The 19,832-nt window shown below is 57.3% G+C and overlaps 1 protein-coding gene across 1 annotated transcript in view; it reads right to left on the reverse strand.

Moving 5' to 3' along the window:
- Nucleotides 1–4,570: 4,570 nt before the first annotated feature.
- SND1 (staphylococcal nuclease and tudor domain containing 1) overlaps nt 4,571–19,832 on the reverse strand; it is a 383,215-nt gene continuing 367,953 nt past the window's right edge. The window contains exons 17-24 of the mRNA XM_004592504.4: nt 18,710–18,898; nt 13,152–13,293; nt 10,204–10,327; nt 9,320–9,389; nt 8,539–8,652; nt 6,970–7,173; nt 5,265–5,309; nt 4,571–5,149 (exon numbers count right to left, since the gene is read on the reverse strand). Coding sequence (XP_004592561.2) covers nt 5,084–5,149; nt 5,265–5,309; nt 6,970–7,173; nt 8,539–8,652; nt 9,320–9,389; nt 10,204–10,327; nt 13,152–13,293; nt 18,710–18,898 — 954 coding nt within the window. The 3' untranslated portion in view covers nt 4,571–5,083. The remainder of the gene's footprint in view (nt 5,150–5,264; nt 5,310–6,969; nt 7,174–8,538; nt 8,653–9,319; nt 9,390–10,203; nt 10,328–13,151; nt 13,294–18,709; nt 18,899–19,832) is intronic.

Raw genomic sequence — 19,832 nt, forward strand, 5'->3', positions numbered from 1 at the left:
GCCTGTCCCATGGGTCCTGCAAAGGAGCTGGGGTCCTAGGCTCAGCTGAGGAAAGCCAAAGTGTCCTTGCCCAGGCACAGGAGATGTGGTGCCACCTGCCACAGGCCCACATCCTGTCTCAGTGCCCTCGAGTTGGGCAGAATCACTGCAGGAGCTGGCGTGTGTCAAAGGGCAGCTGTTCCCACTGCCCTGACAGCAGCAGCAGCAACTTCCCTTAAGTTTGCACTGCTTTTCCCTCCAAGAATAGGAGTGGGTCAGCCCTGCACCAGCCAGCCTGTCCTTCCAAACGTTCGGCCCTTAAGCACTTCCTAAGCAGCTGGGAAAGGGGACAAAGAATCCCGAACCTCCTCAGGAGGCTCACAGGCTACTGAGGACAGAGACTGGCAGCCAAACACCTGCTTAATGGAGTGGGTGGATGTACGGATGCTGTGCCAACAGCTTGGCCAGATGTATGTTCCCTGCTCCAGCAAATCCCTTCTGGTTCTGTGGCCAAGGGCTGCTTGCACACATGTGAGGACACAGCCAGCAGGCGCCATCCAAGCACGGACATTGCGGCTTTATTCCTTCTGCTAAACTAGGAACAGCAGGTGGCTAGGACAGCCACCCAATAGAGAGAACACTGCTCAGCAGTGGATGTGAGATAGAGACATCTTAGGAATCCTGTTGAGTGGGTCAGATGCAGCTCAGAGGACTTCTTGCTTAATACCTTGCTTGTGATGTTCAAGGCCAAGTACTAGATTGCTTAGATACAGTTTTGTGATTCATTGTGTAGATTGGGGTGTGTTTGAGAGCGAAGGAAAGCTGAAGTCCTTACATTTGCACCACCAACCTCAACTGGCACAACCTTGAGTAAGGTGGAACACACACATGCTCTACAGATACAACACAAAGGCATGGAGGCTGGCAGCCACCACACCAGCATCTCATCGTCGGTGCTGCTTTGAGTCCTGGCTGTGCTGCTTCTGATGTGGCTTCCTGCTGAGGTGCAGGTGCTCATGCAGGCACTGCCCACTGCCTTTCTGTTCGACAGGGGAGGATTTGGCTGCCCCACCGTCCCACATAGTTCTGGTGCTATTCCTGGAAGGTATAGTTCGTCAGCATCCCCAGGTGATGCTGATGGAGCGGATCTGAAAGCCACACTTGGAGAAGCCAGTCTTGCTGGCCTGGGGAGACTGCTTGGAACATCTCCTAAGCCCTGGCTCTTCCGTTGGGCTGCTGTCATGCTGGCAACCATGCAGCCCTTGGGTCTGCTGGGCGTGGAAGTGCTCAGCCCTGTCACCTGGCCACCACTTCTCAGAGTCACATTCTGTCCTCCAGCTCCATGATTAGGACGTGTAGATTCCTCTGTTAGGGACTGGCATAGTGCCAGCTCTAGCAGACAATTAAGCACCCCACTGCTTTCTAGCAGGCAGGTGTGGTGTAGCCACACGCTGGGACACCCAGCAGAGAGCAGATGGCCACCAATGGAACCACGTGGGCGAAGTCCACACCCATGCTGACTGCTGGGGGTAGCCACATCAAGTGTGTTGCATTTGCCCTCTCTGTGCAAAACAGAAAGACAAAAGTAAACACATACAAGCCCAAAAAACAAGACCGATCTGCTGGGACAGAGGTCAAGGGAAGCTGATGTGCGGGTGACAGCAGTGGTGTAGCGCACGGGTGTGTGCATGTGTAGGTTGAATTTACATGGCTAAGCTCGCCAAGCAGACCCGAGCCAGGCGCTTCCTCACTGTCCATCTCCTCATGGACGTTGCCTCTCTCCCTTCCCACCAAAGGCAATGAGAAACCACACAGCTCTCCTTCCCTCCGAGAGGCCACTTCAACAAGCCTTGCCTGAACCCAGCTGCGCAGGCCATGACAGAATTACAGCCCTGCTCCGGCCTGTGCTGGAAGCATCTCCCAGCCCCAGCCTGGCACCCCACAGACCCACGTGGTCTGCTGGGTGAGGCAAGTAGCTGGAAATGAGGCCTGGGCCATGTTTCTCAGGAAGGAGGACAAGATCCAAGCACAGAAGACTCAAGCGCTATCTTCCCCACCTGCCAGCAGCCAAGCTGCCTGGGGTGGGGAGGGTGGCATGTGCGCCCCCAGCCCGCCTCCCCAGGCTGCTGGCCAACCTAGTGTAAATATTATTACACTCCCACGCATCTGAAGGACGTTAATTATTAAAACACGTGCCACCCAGGGTAGTGCACTGTAATTAGGTTCAAATTAAATTAGCATCTTCTTGTAATTAGGACATCAATAACCACTCTTGAGGCCCCGATCTTCCAGCCCCTCCCTATTACTTCTCAACATGGACTAATGCAAGGAAAGGGGTCCATCGACTCACTCTGCAGGACGTGCAGATAATCAAACCAATGAATAAAGCATAGGCAGCCTAGAAGCCCTTTCCTCCACTGCCACTCTCCCTGCTGGCCTGGTCTGTGAGCTGAGGGCTGCTGCGGGGACGGGGAGGTTCTTGGGCATCGCAACTTTCCTGTGGTTTGCCCCACGGACTATGCTCAGATGCCCTGGCCCTCAGAGACCTGGAAACTCCCAAATTCTGCCTCGAGATGAGCAATGCTTTCCTGCTCTTCCTAAAGCTGCTAGGCCCAGCCTTTCCCTCTTCCCTTGGGAAACCTCCACACCGGCTAGGCCAGGGCTTCAGCCCCCGTTCACGTTCAAGGGCACTGCCACCAACGCTGCAGCATCTGCTGTTGCCTCTGCAGCAGACCCAAGGCTGCACTCCAGTGTCCCATGGCTCTGAATCCCTTCCTTGCCCTTTTGCGGCAGGGCGGTGCACAGCCAGGGGATAACCGGTGCTGGGGAGATCCTGATGTTCCACTGGGAAGGTGGATGAGGACGCGAAGCCCCAAGTCTTGAGGTCAAGGAGCAAGTTTCATGCCTCAGCGGGGAAGGGGGCTAGTGAAGAGCTCACTGGCTCCATGGGCTGGTGCTGACTGGCCAATGCATGCACTTGCTCTGTGAGTGCCTTACTTCTGCATAGCAGGTGTGTGGTTTGCCCAATGCTGGGTCCGGCCCTGCTCAGGACAAACCATAGGAACTCAAAAACGAAGGCAGGATCAGCATGCTGGAGCCACCATTGCACAAGCAGCAGTGGTGCCCTCCTGCCTGATGAGTTCTCTGACCTTTGTCTAAGCCAGTCTTGGAAGAGAAGGAAAACAAGAAGTGGGGAGACTTGGGCGTGATTTCCATTGGAAAAACTAAGGAGGGTTTATCCTTGGGCACAGATGTAACCAAGGCAACTGGGAAGACAGTGAGATGATTTCAGGCCCTTTTGACAAAAGAGTGAGCTGGCATCTTGCCCCTGTGCTGTGTGCACTTGCTGGGAATACACATCCACCTGCCTCACGGCCTTAGCAAGGAACACGCTGGAGGTAAAGGAATGGGGCACATGGGTGCTCCAGTCTCCACGGATAAAACCACAGTGAGCCCGTGGACACAGTGTGCTGCTCCGGGAGGTGGGATGAAGGAGGGACTCATACCATGTCACTGTCCACATTCCTGCCGCCTTCCGGGCCCTGCTAGCAGCTGCAGCCGCAGACTCCACAGGGGCGGGGGCTGGAGGCAAAGGCTGCAGGCACTGGCTCTGAGCAGTGTAGAGGGGCTGCGGGGAGAAACTGTGAGGCCCCAAAGGAAACAATACACACTGGTTTGTGGAGCTAATGCAACCAGTTCTCCCCATTGTCCCTCCACGGTTCCCTCCCCAACGCCTAAACTAGTGCAACCCGATGCTAAGAAGCACACACCTCACCTGGGCTGAGGCCTAGCTGAAAACTGGCCAGAATCAGCGCGGGGGGGTGGGGGGGGTAGGGCCTAGGTGCTCAGGGACGAGAATGGGAAGCCTCACCCACTTCCTCATGGTCAAGGCCCAAGGGCCAGTCCTGCAGTAGACAGCTTAGGGCTGCCAGGTAGCAGGGCCTGCGGGTCTTAGAGCACATGTCTGGCAGGGACAGCACCATAGGCGGGCAGCTATAGGGGATGTGAGGGGCTGGACACCGTGGTGACCTCCTCATCACACACATGCCCACTCCCCGACACTCCTCCTGTGTGACAGGGCCCCTGCACACCACAGTGGCTCGGCTGGGGTCTCTCTCCTTCCTTGGGAGCTAGGGAGCATTGGCAGAGAGCATGCATTACGACTCTGCTCGCCGGGGATGTGGCTTGCTCTCTGAGCAGCTCGACTCACCAGCCCCGAGCTCCAGCAGAGGACATCCCACGTCTTAGTCCACTTGACGCCAGCCACCAGCAGCTTGAGGGCACTCATCTCCTTTCCCTCAGCGGGTTCCTGCTGGGGAACTGCTGGCCCTCGGGGAGCCCCTTGCAAGGCAGGAGGCGTGCACACACTCAGGGCAGGGCAATGGACCTGGGCACTGCGGGTTTGGCTGATCTCAACCTCCAAGGTCCTCGAGGGCAGCTGTGTGCCACGGGACACCTACCGGACCCTGGAGTTGTTTGGCATTCTGCAGAAGTGCCTGGCTGGCAGTCATTCCAGTGGCCAGGTCTCCTGGCACAAAGGGGTTGCCAAGACCCCAGGTGTGGGCTATACCATAAGCATGAGCAGCAAGGGTTGCAGACAGCATGTGCTACTTTATTGGGCCTTAAAAGCTTTAAATACACAATGGGCTGGTGAGGGGGTAGGAGTGGACACACTGACAGCTGAGAACGGGTATATATCCAAGAAGTCACGAAACCAACAGTTGACAGAGCTGGGAAAGAAGGGGAGCTGGGATAGAGGCAGGGAACGGGACTGGCCCTCACCTAGGACCAAGTCTTCCAGGGTTCTTCCTGATTTGAGGACAATTAAAAAAACAACAACAACAAAAAACCCTACAAGCCCCCAGATAAAAATATGAATCAATTGGGAGGAGGCTGTGCATGACAGTGCACAGAGGACGATGGCCTGTCCTCCAAATGCAGAGGGTCACATCCCTCCCCTGCCAGCCCTGATGCCACCGTAGAAGAAGCAAAGCTAGGACCCATTCTATACCCCCTGGCCCTGGGGTCTGCAGGTACACCCCTCTCCCAGCACAGGAAGAGGGACTGGCGTGGGCAGGGCTGGGGGCCGGCCGTGCCGCCTCGCTCAGCGGCTGTAGCCAAACTCGTCAGCATCGTCAGCTCGGAAGTCCCCGTAGCGCCACAGGTTCAGCTGTGGGACAGAACAGAACATGCACCTTCAGGGATGGGGGGCCACCCACCAGCACCCAGAGGGCCGAGCCCCCTCAACTTGGCAGGCTCTAGGGGCTCCCAAGGCAAAAACTCACCCGGGCGCTCTTGGCCGACTCCTGGGCGTTTAAGTATTCTGTGATCTGAAGGATGAGAGGAGAAAGATTCACATGGGGTTCTGAGACGGCAGCCAGAACCACAGCCTGTGGGAACATGGGCCAGCTTGGCCACACTCACAGGGTGTCCTGGGTGCTCAGAGTCAAGTTCAAGGGATGTAGCTATACCGGCCTCCTTGAGATGCTGTTACCTGCCTCGTGTTGCCCTGGCTACCTTGCCCATCGCCCTAAAGTCTCTGATTAACCTTCACCTCCCAAACAAGGCCTCACCCATGGCCCCTATGTGAAGTTGTAACCACCATCTCCCACACTCCTGCCTCCGTTCACAGCCTGGAAGGCACCCAGGGGTTGGCGCTGGCTGTGTCCTGCCCAAACAGTTGTTGAGTCTTTGGATGCCAGAGTCCCTTCTCAGGGAGTCAGAAAACCTGTTCAAATGGATGATCACACAGGCCAAAACCTGGGAGACGTGCCCTGCTCCACTTCCACTGCGCTTATCTGCGTTCTCTCTACTGGGTCTACAGTCACTTGCATCGTCTGTCTCAGTGTTCGGGCGCAAGCTCCATCGAGATGGATACAGTCTCTTACTGATGGATGTGTGGCAGTTCCTCAATAAATGAGAATGAAGACATGAATCAACATGCTGGGAGTATTTCAGGCAGTGGGGCAAAAGGAATTTTCTAGATGCCAAAGACATTAGGGCACCCTTATCCAAGGGACACCAATATCTCCCTTTCTTCGTGGAGCTTCTAGTCTCTTGGAGCCATCTTGAGACACAGGGGTTCCTCAGCAACGGACAAGGGCTTGGTTCTCCCTAGGACTCAGCAATTCCCATGGAATCATCTCTGTGTATTCACAACCAGGCCACGCATCCACAAAGCAGCCACACATTTTGTGGGGCTGTGGTGTAGCGGGAGGAGCATTTGGCTTTCCCAGACTGCCTTGTCCAGCCCTGTCTAGGAAGAGGAGAGCAGAGAGGAGTAGGGTGCTGCCTTGAAGTAGGCAGTGCAGTGGGGGGCCCGAGCTTCTTGCCAGCCGGTCTGGGGAGGGCTCATGGACGTGGCAAGTGGGGCTGGCTGGTGCTCACTCAAGGGCTAGGCAGGGAGGGGGGTCTGTACGCGGCTGAGCCAGTGGTTGCCTTGACTCCATCGTCCAGCCTGAGCCGTGGATAGCAGAGCAGTGGGGGTGTCTCCTTGGCTCTGGCCGGCACCAATCCTTCAGGAAGAGCAGCAAGGTGAGAAGGGAGAGTCTGGCTTCTGAAGGCTCCACTGGCTGTGGGTTTTCCAGGCAGGGGCATTGTGGCACAGGGCTGTCTGACCCTTTGGTGTGCACGTGTGGCTCCAGGTGGCACTGGAAGTTGGGAGGTGGGTCTGGACGTGGGATGTGTGTGTCAGCATGGGATGAGAGTGGGCAAGGCAAGAAGCCAAGCACTGACCCTCTCCTCAAGCCTGTCACGTGGGGGCACGGGTACTGGGAAACTTTCTGCTCTAGTTTTCAGCTACACTCTTAGCCAAACCTGCAGCCAATTAATTTGGGATGTAATTAGTTTTTTTGTTTGTTTTTCTTTTTTTTAAAAAACAGCAAACCCAAGCTGTTATCTTTCCCCAGCAGGAGCAGCAGGATGATGGGTCCGACTCCCCTCCTCGGTCATGGTGGGGAGTGGAGGTGGCCTGCACCGTACCCCACCTACCACTTTCTGGAACTGCTTCTCCTTGCGCACTTCCACCATGACCAGCCCCTCCTTCACCAGGCCCAGTCCCACGTCGCCCTTGGAGTCAGCAAACTGCAGTGTGACGTGGGGGCAGCTGGCGCTCAGGTGTTCCACGTTGAGCAGGCACTGAGTGTTCTGGATGTCCCGCACCACGCTGTCCACGGCGTCCGTGCGCGCATCCTCCTGGCAGGGGGACATGCCCAGGTCAGGGGGAGGGATGATGCGAACTAAGCAATAGCTACTTGGGCCGGGGTCTGTGGAAACCCAGAAAGTTGGCCCAGTGCTGGGGGAGGGGGATCTGCAACTCTCCTCCTTGGGATCCTCCTGAGGGGAAAAGCTGGGTCCTGGGTGTGAAGGACACTCCCTTCCCTCATTCCAAATCTACTGCATCAGAACAGCTCTCCCCCCTTTCTCTGGCTTCCACGCCCACCTGCCCATCCTGCCAATGGAAAGTGGTTGTTCCTGTCCAGAATAAACCTGCACTTGCTGTCCTGGCCCATCTCGCCTCCTGCCTTTCCCTGGGACTTTGGTTTCTGCCTGTTAACCGGGCCCATCCCCCCAGACTTCTTGGCCCACCGTGTGGTCCTTGCTATCATCATCTCCTGGGCTTCCCCTTCCGCAGCAGGCCCAGTGCTGAGCCCTGCTCCCCCACTGCTGCCTAGCCCCTGCATCTGGGGACAGGCCCCAGGGCATCAGGCACCTCCTCTAAGCTGAAACTCCGGGCGGCTCTACCGGGCCCAGCCTGAGTTCCTGTGGAGCTGGGACCTTGCAAAAGGGCTCTCTCCCTCCTGCTGGCTGAGGAATACCAACAGCCCTGGGCACGGACCCCTTCATTGTGGCTGCTTCCAGGTCTCGGCCTTCTCCTCCCCCTGCATGGTGTGGCACACACTGCACAGTTGGAACGCTCCATGGCTTTAGTCCCTCCTGCTCATCATTCTAGGTCTTACCTCACTTTCAAGCTGGAAACGGGCCTCCCAGCTGGAATCCATCCTCCCCTATCCTGCCTTGGCCAACAGTGCCGTAAGCACACACAGGAAGGCCAGGCTGAGTCCTGTTTCTCTCACTCCGTCCCATGCTGCTGCCACCTGCTTCTGGGAGCTGTGCCTTTCGCCCCATCCCCACGTGGACAGCCCTGCTGTGGCTGCCACAGTTCCTCACTCACACTGCTTCAATCACTCCCAGCCATTCCCGGTCTTCCCCACCTTGCTACCCGGTGCACACGCAGCCAGGTCATGACTTGGGATGGAATTCTGACAGTGTCTTGGGGGCTGGGGCAGATGAAACCGTCCTCCTGGGGTCCTGACATCCCCTTGCCTTGGCATCCTCAGGAGGAGCCTCTGGGCCAGTGGCGGGGGCTTAGCTCTCCTTTTTGCATGAGCACACTTGCTGAGATGTCCTGAAGTTGTACCTGTCTGTGCCCCTGCCCTTAGACTGGCAGGATCCAGGCTTATGTCTCCTGCTGCTGAGTTCATTATCAACAGAACCCTAGGTACTGGCCTCACAGTCACCCAGTGTAGACAGAGGCAGGGGCGTGACAGCTCTACTCACATCCTGGGGCACCTGGATGAAGGCAAAGGCATACTCCGTGGCTTGAGCTGGCAGCGCGCGGGTGCTGAAGGCGGGCGGCAGGGTCCCCAGACGGGAGGGTGGCAGGATCTCTCTCTGTACAGACAACAATGGGTTAGCAGTGTCCTGAGAGGTGGTGAGCTCCCCTCCTTGCCCTAGGACTAGGCTCCACATAGTTAACTGGACTGGATGTCCTTCTCCTGCACATCTGAAACACATGTCTATCCAGGGGCATGCGTCACCCCAACCTGGCAGGGCCTTTGGGTATCCCCAGGTGGCTGACTGGGAGCATGCCCCAGCCCCTGAGGATGAAACAGGATGAAAGCAGATGGCTACAGGCCCAACCCAGGGCATCATCTTCCCAAAGGATACTTCTCTCTCCTCCCGCTGCTCTGTCTACAGAGATTTCCCAGGCCCAGCCTGAGGGACTGTCCTCTGCCAGCAGCGTGGGCTTAGGGGACAAACAGCTGGTGATCATCAGTCACTAGGATATAAAAGCTGTTACAGGAGCCCTCGGCCCATTATTCAGAGATGCTGGGTGGAAAAGGAACCATGGTGTGCTTAAGTGCTCATCCTCCAAGTCCCAGATGCAGGTAGAGTTCACAGACACCTATTCTGTCTGCTCACCCAGGGGTGCAGGCCTGTTTCACAGTATAAATAGCAGAGGTGCCCGGATGCTCATGGTTGTCATGTCAGCTTTGACCTAGGACTTGACCTAGGGACTACTGTGCCCACTGCTCCCACCCTGCGCCCCGACACTCACATTGCCGTAGTCAATGTAGAAGACGTGCACTTTGGTTGGAGACTCGACCTTCTCCACTCGGGCACGGTACCTGTAGGGCCATCACGGGAAGAGCTCAGGTTTCTGGTCTCCCTGGAGCCTTGGCAGTGGTGGGGCAGGGGGCACACTGCTTTACCACCCAGGCTATCAAGCAGCCCTGATTCCATCAAGGCCTGCTTAGGGCGCTGTGGCCACTGTCCAATGGAGTCAGTGCCTCACTGGGAGAGAGGGGTAGAGGAGGAGTAGAGAGCATGTGGAGCAGATTAATGCACCCTTGGGGCATAAAGCAACAAGACTAATGACTAGACTGATGTCTGCTATTTGAACCCAGCACGTTGAGCAGCAGCTGTAATTAGCCAGCAGTTCTGCCTGGGAGGCCGTAGTAGGGACACATCCAAGTCACTTCGTCACCCTGGGAAGCGCCACAGGCCCTACCCGTGATAGACCCCACGGAAGTGACCAGCCTGTGAAGGCTGCTGCTCATGTCCCAGACAACTGGGGCAGAGGGCCAGGCAGCTGGTCTGGGCTTGCTGTGTCCCAGCCACCACTTCACCCACTCAAACAACATCCCTCCTGTGTTGGAGCAGCCCGGTGCAGCCCCTTGGAGTTCCTTAGGGTGGGATGCCACTTTCATACTCTGGAGGTTGCTGAACTGTAAGGGAGGCTCAGGGGCCAATGCATGGACCCCAGACTGCCTGTGTAGAGTGACAAGGGACACCCGAGATCTGGAGCGCTGGGAGGCCACCACCCAGAGGGAAGCAAGGGGAGATGGAGCTGATGGCAGCTTTGTAGGCCTGGACTCCGGTGATGGGGCCTGCTAACCCTTCCCCTTTATGACCCTGACCCCACTGGCCCAAGGGATTTACCATTCTCCATCCACAAACTTGGCAATGCAGAAGTCCCCCCGGCGGGGGGTGTAGGAGCCCTCCACAGGTGGGTGGCTGCTGATGTCACTGCGCATGTTCTCCATCAGCTTCTCCAGCTGGGTGCCTGTCAGGGAGGAGGGCAATGAGACGTGATGGCCTGTGGCCTTGTGTCCACGCAGTTAAGTCCACCCTGGTCCTTCTGAACAGGTTTCCTGCCATCTCTCTGGGTGAGTGGGGCTGGTGGCACCTGCAGGGCTGTGGCGCCCTGGAGAGCATGCCCAAGGCTCTGCTTGTGGTTCAGGAGGTAGAGAACATGGGCTGATGCAGAGCAAGGTCAAGGCCATGTGGCCTGCTCTGGGGGGGAAGCAGTGCCAGCATGTGCCCCAGTCCTACCCAGGCCAAAGAGGATTGACCAAATGGATTCACCACCCAAAGTGTACCAGGAGTGATGGTGGGGGTGAAGGATGAGCCTACTGTGGCCCTGGATGAGGAAAGGGGCCTTAGAACCAGAGCCAGGAGGGCCGCGGTGGGGGCGGGGGGATTCCAGAAGCAAAGCCCACAGGCTTCAGATGTTCCACCTTCGCCACTCTGGCCCTTGCTGCCCTGCAAGATTCGTGCTGACCCTTGGATCGTGACACCTCTACTGTCCCACCCCCTGGTCTAGCACGTCTACCCACCCTTCTCCCTACCTTACCTTTCCCTCATCACTCAGACTTTTGTTCGGCTGGGTTCTTCCTCTGCTTTGGCAACACCTGAGATCTCCCCGGTTCCTCCCCTACCCCCTTCCACCACATCCTCCCTACTCGGCTTGGCAGACTCCTCATTGCGTGGTTTCTTGGGTCCTTTTGGTCCCTTCCCCGCTCAGTGGCGAGGGGGTGAATGTGAACGTGTGCATTCAGAATGGGACTTGTCTATCCTCAGGGATCAATGCCACGAGGTTGTAACAGGTGCAAAACACATGTTTCTTGTCATCCTGGCCACAATCGGCATTTCCATTCCTGGTCTGTGCTTGTTTCTGCCACTACACTGTGGGATCCTCAGGGCACACACGGTGGCCCACTAGCTTCTGCTGAAGAGTGCACAGTCTAGCAGAATCCTGAGTGTGTAAAGCATGCTTAATAATTTAGCCACCCTGAGAATTATCGCTGGGTATGCACACAGGCTGTGTGCCTACTGTCAGGCCACCATGCCAGCATCCAGACTGGGTCGTACAACAGCTGCCCTTGCCCTTGCCCAGTGGTCAACCCTCTGGGATCCTCTTTAGACTCTCTGCCCATGGACGGTGACCTTCAAGGACTAAGCAGCCCTCGACTCCAAGATGGCGTGAGATGATGGAAGCAGGATTTAGTCTCCCATCAGCGACAAGGGCCCAAGGAAGGTCCCTACTGCAGAGTAGGCTTGGACTTTGATCCGAGGTTCCCAAGGGCGGCTTGGACAGGGCCAAGAGAGGACGGCAGGCTTCAGGAGAGCTGTGGCACAGAAGCTCCTCCGGGCAGGGCGCTCTCTCTGAAGCTGACCACCACCCGCTGGGAAGCCTGCCAAAAGTCTCACTCCCCTCTCATCCACCAAGCTCAGAACCAGGTGGCTGTCCCTGTTTCTGCTTTCTCAGCTTCTGCTCTAGATGCCACTCACTCAAGTGCCCTCATTTCCCAGAGTTGCCAGGACAGCATGCTAAGGCACGGCAGTCACCAGAAGTCTGGTGCCCCGAAGCATTGCCTTTGGGGACCCCAGGGCTCTGCTGTTGCTCAAGGCGGAACCCAGTGGCCAGGTGGTGCCTGCCTGGCATTTGCTGTGCTCCGGGCAGGGTCTGTGTTAAAGGGTCATTCTGCTCAAAGAGAAGTTTCATTTTTACCTAGGTCACCACCCACTGAAGGACTGCTTTCTGGGTCACACCATGCAGACCTGGTGGCTGGCTGCCCCCTTTTCTGGGTTCATTTCCACAGCAGTTCCCACTGGGACTGCGGCTGACCTCAAGCGACCCACTCCCACAGCTCCAGCTCTGCAGCTTGCCTTCTTAGGCACAGCCAGCCCAGGGCCACGAACGGTCAAGTTCTTCCTGGTGAGATGACATTGCCACAGGAGCAGCTGCCTGGGAAATATCATTAGAGGGGAAATAGCAGAGACTAGGCTGTCGGCGATCCGGAGTGCAGCTGGGCAGAGCCGCATCCTGCCATTCCTGGGCTGCCGGCCACAGCTTCAGCACTGTAGCCTCCTAACCCACCGCAGCCTCTATAAACACTTTGCACCTCGCACCCAGAGGCGGCTCTAAGAGCGCTCTCCTCTGTTGCCAGCTAAACTGTTTCCCTTAACAGGATAGCAGTGAGCTGAGGAGGGTCACGAAGCAGAGCACGCAGAGGGTGCAGGTGGGAAATTGGGCAGATGCTGCCAAAGCTATCTCACCATCCAGCGGGCCTCAGATGCCTGCCTGGGGGACCTGAGCCTCTGCAGGTTCACAACCCCAAGGGCAGCAGGCAAGAAAGGCTCCTCTAGAAAGACTGCTGGGGACGAATTCCCCTAGAGGGCTGCCTGTTGCCATGGCAACTGGCTACCACTCTGGGCCACGTTAACCTCCAGAGGCGGAGAAGCCCAGGCTCCTGGCTTGGCCTTCCCAGGAAGCTGGGAGGAAGGGGGATGCATTGCAGCTGGCTGCTCTGCCGTCCCATAGTCGGGCTTGTTGGCAGACTGAGGGCTAGGCAGCCCAGTCCCACACAGGTGTCTGGAAGCAAAGCCATTACCTAAGGATGCTGGGGCACAGCCCAGACAAAACATGCTGCCTTTCTGGGCCTCGCAGCTTTGCCTACTAGGCTACACCCGCTCCCATGGGTGTGAGTTGGAGGGAGGAGGGCACAGAGAGCAGGACAGGGGGTGGGCAACAGTATGAGCTCTGCAGACAAAGTTCCCTCACCCCTGGCTAAGAGATGAGCTGGACCACTTGTGGTGACACTCACCAGTCTCCACGTCCTGCACGTAGAAGTGCAGGTCGTCCGTGATCTCGGTGACAAACACGGGCTTGTAGCTGGCGGAACGCTCCTTCTCCTCCAGCACGGGCACCACCTCCTCCGCAGGCTGTTCCTCGTAGTGTGCCCAGACCTGCAGAGCGAGGAGGGAACAAGGAAGGGAAGTCGCAAGGGAGCCTTGGGGGACAGTTAGCCACAGGGTTGCCTCCAGGAGAGTGAGCGAGCACAAGGTGCCCACTGAGTACCTCTGAGTGGGTTCGAGCCCTCCCTGCAGTGCTTCTGATCCAGGGGTTCTCAAAGGCCATGGGTATACAAAGCAATTGGGCCATTCATTTATAATGCAGGTCCCACCCCAGGACCACCAACTTAAGACTCCTTATGAGGGTGCCAGAGACAACAAATAAGACCCCAGCAGGCCCCAGGAATCCTCACACACACCTGGGCATGAGGACCCCACTCTAAAGAACTGCCCTGGCTTTGGACTCCCCGCTCAGGCATCTGCGGTGTCCTAGTTCCCCCCTGTCCTTCCTCACGGTGCCTCGTAGGTTTTCTTGTCAACTCCTCAGGCCACTGGCACTCCTAAGGCACTCGGGGCTGAGGTTCCAGACTGGGGGGTTGGTCAGGACCCAGCTTAGAAGTGGGGTGAGCCCCTCTCCATCCTGTTCTCTCCTTGCCTTCCCAGGCCCTGCACTGTGAGGCTTGCAGTGGCTTGGAAGCTGATGCAACGTGACAGCGCGTCAAGTCCAATCCCGCAGCCAGGAGATTATCCAAGTAGTGAGGCCTGGCAGAGCACGGGGAGGAGGTGGCTCTCCGGCTGAGCAGGCGGAAGTGGAGGGGGTGCAGGCCACCAGATCACACATGGGTCCCACAGACACACACACACGTGCACAAGGAATATGGGGGGTGATAACAGTAGAGCCGGAAACTTACATGCATACTGGTGCCAGATGCTGTTCTAAACATTTTTAAAGCTTAATCCACTTTATGCTCACAACAATCTTTGACTAGCCATTGGCACGATCCCTGACTTACAAACGGCCTTCTAGAATGGACTGGGCTGTGCTGGACAGCGGGAAAGGCTATATGTGGAGAGTTGAGGTGGTCTCTGGTCACTACTGCCCTTCAACTTGCCAACTGCCTTTGGCCAACTGTCTGGGGCTCTGCATGGTTGACCATGGGATGACTATGACGCTACCTCTGAGCTAGCTGGTGGCCTGTACTGTGGGCCGGTCTTGGTCACACTCAGGCTGCACTTCTGCCTTTGTTCTATGGGAACAAGAGGCAAGGCCCGAGAACTGAAAGGAATGCCAACCCAAGGACTCCCTGCGCGCAGGGCGGGCTGCAGGTGCAGGGTTGAGACATCCCTATTAGCCCACTTAGCTCCCAAATTTCTACTCTTCTACCTCCCAGCATCCAGACATTCCACCAGCTGTGCCCATCACCCAGAGACCTCTGAACACACAGCTGCTTCCGCCACCCCCAGGCCTCCTGCCAATAGACTGTGCCCCGATCCCCCCTACGGGAGAGGGCTCTCTAGTTATGATCTCCCCATGAAGGGACAGACGCTTCCAACCCCAAGGCGTGCGTCCCCAGCAGGCTGCGGCTTCCCTCCTGGGCCTGCCCTGCTTGCTGGAAGCTCCCAAGATGAGGGTCTTACTCAGCCAGCCATTCCAGTAAACATCTGGGCTCCAGGCCCTCGGGACTCCTGCCGCTCGGACGATCGATTGATGGGACTTGCCTTGCCTCCGAGAGCCCAAGAGGTCAGAACCACCCAGAGGAGCTGGAGCTGAGCCCAGCACCCTGCTCTGGCAGCCTCCACAAGGCCTCTGTCTCAGAGCTCTGGGAGCCCCGGACCACTGTAGGCCCTTCCGCTGTACCTCACTGTTCCTGCCAGCTCCCCTCCCTGCCAGCACTGGGCTGAGGGCTCCCATCCCATCCTGCTTCCTGTGGCTGTGGGGGAGGGCATCCCCTGTGCTGTGTTGATGAACTGGGAAGGCACTGACAGGGTGCAAGCAGAAACTGCTACCTAGGATGTGATGCCTCAAGTCATCCCCTCGGGCGACAGCGCAGGTTTCCTCCCGGGGGAGGGGCTGAAGCTTCTTTCCTGGCAGGCTCAGGTGGGCAGCTGGCCTGAGGTCAGGGATGCTGCCAATCAAGGCCACTGGGATGGTTCCCCAGCAATAGGGCCAGCTGCTGTCCTCTACAAAGCCCCCCAGCTCCCTGGGCAGGAAGGAGGTAAAGCGTCACCCACAGTGACAAGATGCAGCAAGGTGTCCCGCAGAGGAGCTGTGGAGGAAGTGCCTGTGGGAGGAGGGGGAGCCTCTTGCATCACCAGGCTCTGTCTCAGAACCAGGGATGAAGGGAGAGCCAGAAAGGTCCCTCTTTTCTCACAGGGGATGGCGGTGACCAGCTCTTACTGTGGCTTGGCAGCCAGGCTGACAGGGAGATGTATCCCAGCTGGGTGGCTGCTGGGTGACAGAGGGCCAATGAACTGCGAAGGGTGGGTTGGTCACTGTACTCCCCCAACCCCACAGAACCAGGTCTGTGTTCTGCCTGTGTTGACAGGGCCAGTCCAGGCTCCGAGGAGACAGACATCCACTACCTTTCTACGCCAATCCCAACCTAGGCCCCTCCCAGCTCCTATCCTGGCAAGAAGCTGGTCCTGGGGAATGCCTATGATGGATGCTCCCCTTCGTAAGCTCCTGGGGAGAAGATGAGAGACCCCAAAGCACAGGACCTGAAGAATAGGGACTGCATCCAGATACACAGAGGCAGGCCTGGGGGAAAGCCCTTGCAGCCAAGGTGAGGGCAGAGGCCAGGGGCAGAAGGAGGTGAGCTAGCCTAGGTAGCAGGGCCAGGGCTGCACTGCTGCAGGCCCACCTGGATAGCCACAAGGGGGCTGCTCAGGCCGACTGTGGCAGGGTTTGGGGAGCAGCTGTGGATGAGCATTGCTTTTGTATACAAGCAGAGGCCTGGAGGAAGTGCTGTCCTGAGGCAGGGACATGTCTCCATGAGCCTTCCAAGGCCCTGCCTACTGACCAGGGTCGTGAATGGGCAAGGGAATGGTGTTTGTCCTTGAGGCTGCTGCTGGCTGCCCTGCCAGGCACGCACCAGGCTCGCTCAGGGCCCCCTCTCCATCTGGGCACTCCTTCTGGTCCCCTGCAGCTGCCTCTAGGCCAGGCACAGCACACTTGTCAGGAGTAGGGCCTTCTCTTCTCCTGGCCTTTTCCCTTTTCTCTTTTTCTTCCCTGGGGAGTCCCAGGGCCTCCTCCTGGCAGGAGCTGGGTAGTGTGGGCTGAGGAGACATTGTCTGGAAGCCTTTCTCGCTCCTATTTAATATTGCTGCTCACAAGGCTCCAGAGGCAGGACTGGCATGGGGCCATGGTGGCGGAGGCCTGCAAGGCCACAGCAGGGAAGCCCAGCTCAATAAAAGCTATCAATGGCCGCCAATCCAGCCCTGTCCCTGCTGCACAGAAGTGTGTGTGAGAGAGAGAGAGACAGAGAGAGAGAAGGTCTAGGTGTCTGCCATCTGAGGCTCCCTGCATGGTCCTCTTCAGGGTGCCCAGGCCCCTGAGGAGCAGGTGAGGGGTGCCCCCCATCAGTCTCCTGCAGAGAAAGTGGAGGGCCCTGTCAGAGTACACAGGGCACAGAGAGCAATCAAACCCAGTGGAAAGACAGCTAAGTCCTCCAAGCTGGGAAATCAGCCTTGTCAGGACCCCCAGACACGCAGGCATCATCACCTTCCCCACAAACGTCCACATCCCCCTGGCCTCTCCACCTCTCAGTGTCACGTCTCCTTGGTTAGTGGGTGGGTGTGCTTCCTGTTGCTAACACCACCACTTGCCCTGCTCTAGCGACAGCTAAGGCAGCCTTCGTGGGGCCAGGCTGGGGACCCCTCAGGTCCTCGGGGGACACCTGTCCTGCAGCTGTTGCCACCCCTGAATCCAGCTGACTCTGTGGGCTGCTACAGAGCTCTGCCAGTGCCACTCCCAGAGCACCCCTGCCACCTTTCTTTCCAGGAGAAGCAAATCTAGCTCAGGTCCCCCACGACCACTGAGGAAGATAGGGATTTGCAGGAGAGGGACCCTGGAGGTGGGCAAGTCTTGCCTTGAGAGGTGTGCACTGCATTTTAATTGCAATGGCATAAAAACATGCAGCCTGGGTAAGCAATTAATCTCTCGTAATTACTCCTCAGCATCATCAACTGGCATCAGTGAAAGGATGAGCTGAGTTCCCCATCAAACCCACACTGGAGTACTAATGCCAGGAATACAGTGCACTCTCTCTGGCCAGACTCCCCTCCTTGCCCTAGTGGGGACCCTTCTGGCAGTTTCTGAACTCAGCAGAGCAAAGGAGACAGCTTCAAGCCTCACTTGCTGGGTGGCAGCACAAAGACCAGCAAAGAATTTTCCGGAAAGGCGGTCTCGCATTTTGGTGCTGCCACACTGACCCCAGCGGCCAGCTGATCTGTGAAGCTTCAGCCCTTTCACAGGAAGCCCCGGTATGGCCTCTCCCTCAGCTCCCAGCAGCAGCAGGGGACACAGTGGCAGTAGTCTTAAGTTCAGCTGTCATTAGCAGGAAATCCAAGAGGAAGCACATGACCCCTTCCCGCAGGAGCGGAGGGAAGCCAGGGTGTGACATGAGCAGGTCCAGGGTCAGAACCGGCTTCCCCAGAGTTTAGGCCACATCTCCCTGGAGTCCTTCCAACCTGATGGGATGGCCACCTGCCCTAGCCCCCAGGCCACTCCCAGGGCTCAGCCCTTGGGGGAGAAGAGCTTAGGGAGGGGATAGTGTGGCTTCTCTGGGCTGGGGAGAAGGTTCCAGCAGGTGTCTGGGCCTCGGCTCTGGGAGCAGAGCTTCAAGCCAGATGGCTGCCTCATGGGAAAGGCAACGCTTATTCCTGGAACAAATTTATAGCTCAGCAAGGCTGTCCCACAAAATCCCCCTCAAGCTCAGAGAAGCCCTGACAAATTGGTGGCCGGCTGATTTATCCCCATTATCAGGCTGGGCCATAAGTCAATGGAGACAGGCCAGTGTCGGGGGTGCTGAGCCCAGCTCCCACCCCAAACCACCGGGTTCCTTAATCGTCAATTTGTTTCCCAAAGCTGCTTCTGGCCCACCCCCCTTGTTGCTTCCATGCAGTGTCTGTGGAGACGGATGGCCTATAAATCTGCCGGCCTAACAGCTTTACGCATCTCCTGGGGCTACTTCCCTGCAGGGCCATGGGAGGAAAATTCCACCCAGGGCTCTTGGCGGCATCGATGGAGAAGGGTCTGGCTTGGGGGAGACATGCTAAGGGCCCCCTTACTGGACCCCCAGCTACTGCTGCCACTGCTCCAAGGTCACCTTCTGGGTGGCTTCCTGCTCCAGGTCCACTTGAGCAGGCCTGACAGTCAGGGCACCTGGGCTGGCAGTCCTGCCCTTGTCCCTACTCTGGTGTGGGATTTGAGCTCCCTGGCATGAGGTCTGAGAGCAACACCACCCAGAGCAGCACACGGGCAGTGCTGGAGAGCGTGCTGCAGGGCCTGAGCCTGCACACTCCTTCCTACCTTTTCTCTCTTCTGTTTGGCGGCCTCCTCAGCAGACAGCAGCGACTTGTAGTAGGAGCTGCGCTCAGCAGTGAAATGGACCTTGGACAGCGCATGCTCCACCAGCAAGACGGACAGGTTCGCGCCGTCCATGTGCAGCCACCCGATGAAGTTGCCCGCCTTGTCCATGCTCTCCACCTCCACCTCCACCTGGAGACAGAGACAGGCTGTCAGCTGGGGAGCGGCAGGCCTGTGTGTGCAGACGCTCAGTGTTGCCAGGGAGGAAGAGTGGCACCGAGGGCTCCCGGGCCATGGGCGGCTGCTGCCACTGAATCGGGTGTGCAGTACAAGCTGGAACTCAGCAACTTCACTTCCTTCTAGATCTCTTCATGTGAGCACTGTAAGGAAGCCAAACTGTTCGGAGCCTCTTACATTCAGAAGTAGGCAGGTTTAAAAAAAATTTTTTTAATGTGTGTTTAGAAAGCAGAGCCACAGGGAGTGCATGAAAAAGTTTGATATCTTCCATCCACTGGTTCCCTGCCAGTATGCAACAGCTGCTGTTGATGCCATCCAGGCTGCCCATGTGGTGGCAGGACCCATTATCTGCCACCTGCCAGCATGCATTAGCAGGAAGCTGGATTATGAGTGGAGTGGAGACTTGAATTTGTACTTTGGAAATAGGATGCTGTTGTGCCAAGCAGTGGTTTAACCTGCTGTACCACAAGCCTGCCCCCAGAATCCTCCTTGATAGATAATGCCACTGACAAAGCAATTTGAAACTCTCTACTCTTCTCAGCTCCTCTTCCCTTCACTTGAATAGAACTGCTGGAGGTAATACACCTGACTCTGGCGAGGAGCCTACGCCACTTGAGGCTATCTGTGCGCATGTGTGCACAGGTGCGGTGGGGTTTGGGTGACAGAAGAAGCAGCCAGAATGGTGGGTGCATCCCACCCTCCTTCAGCACCCATCTCCAACTCCACTCTGAGAAATCAGGCATGCCTTTGGGCAGCAAGACAATCCCCGGGGAGAAGGGAGACTATTCTCTTCATGAAGAGCCGGATGAATGAATGTTTAATGAAGGCAATTAAAGCAGCAGTGTGAAAGTTGGGAGGGGAGGAAAGTTGAGGTGAGGGAGACCAAGGT

The sequence above is a fragment of the Ochotona princeps genome, chromosome 25 (assembly GCF_030435755.1).
Source record: "Ochotona princeps isolate mOchPri1 chromosome 25, mOchPri1.hap1, whole genome shotgun sequence".
NCBI classification, from domain to species: Eukaryota; Metazoa; Chordata; class Mammalia; order Lagomorpha; family Ochotonidae; genus Ochotona; species Ochotona princeps.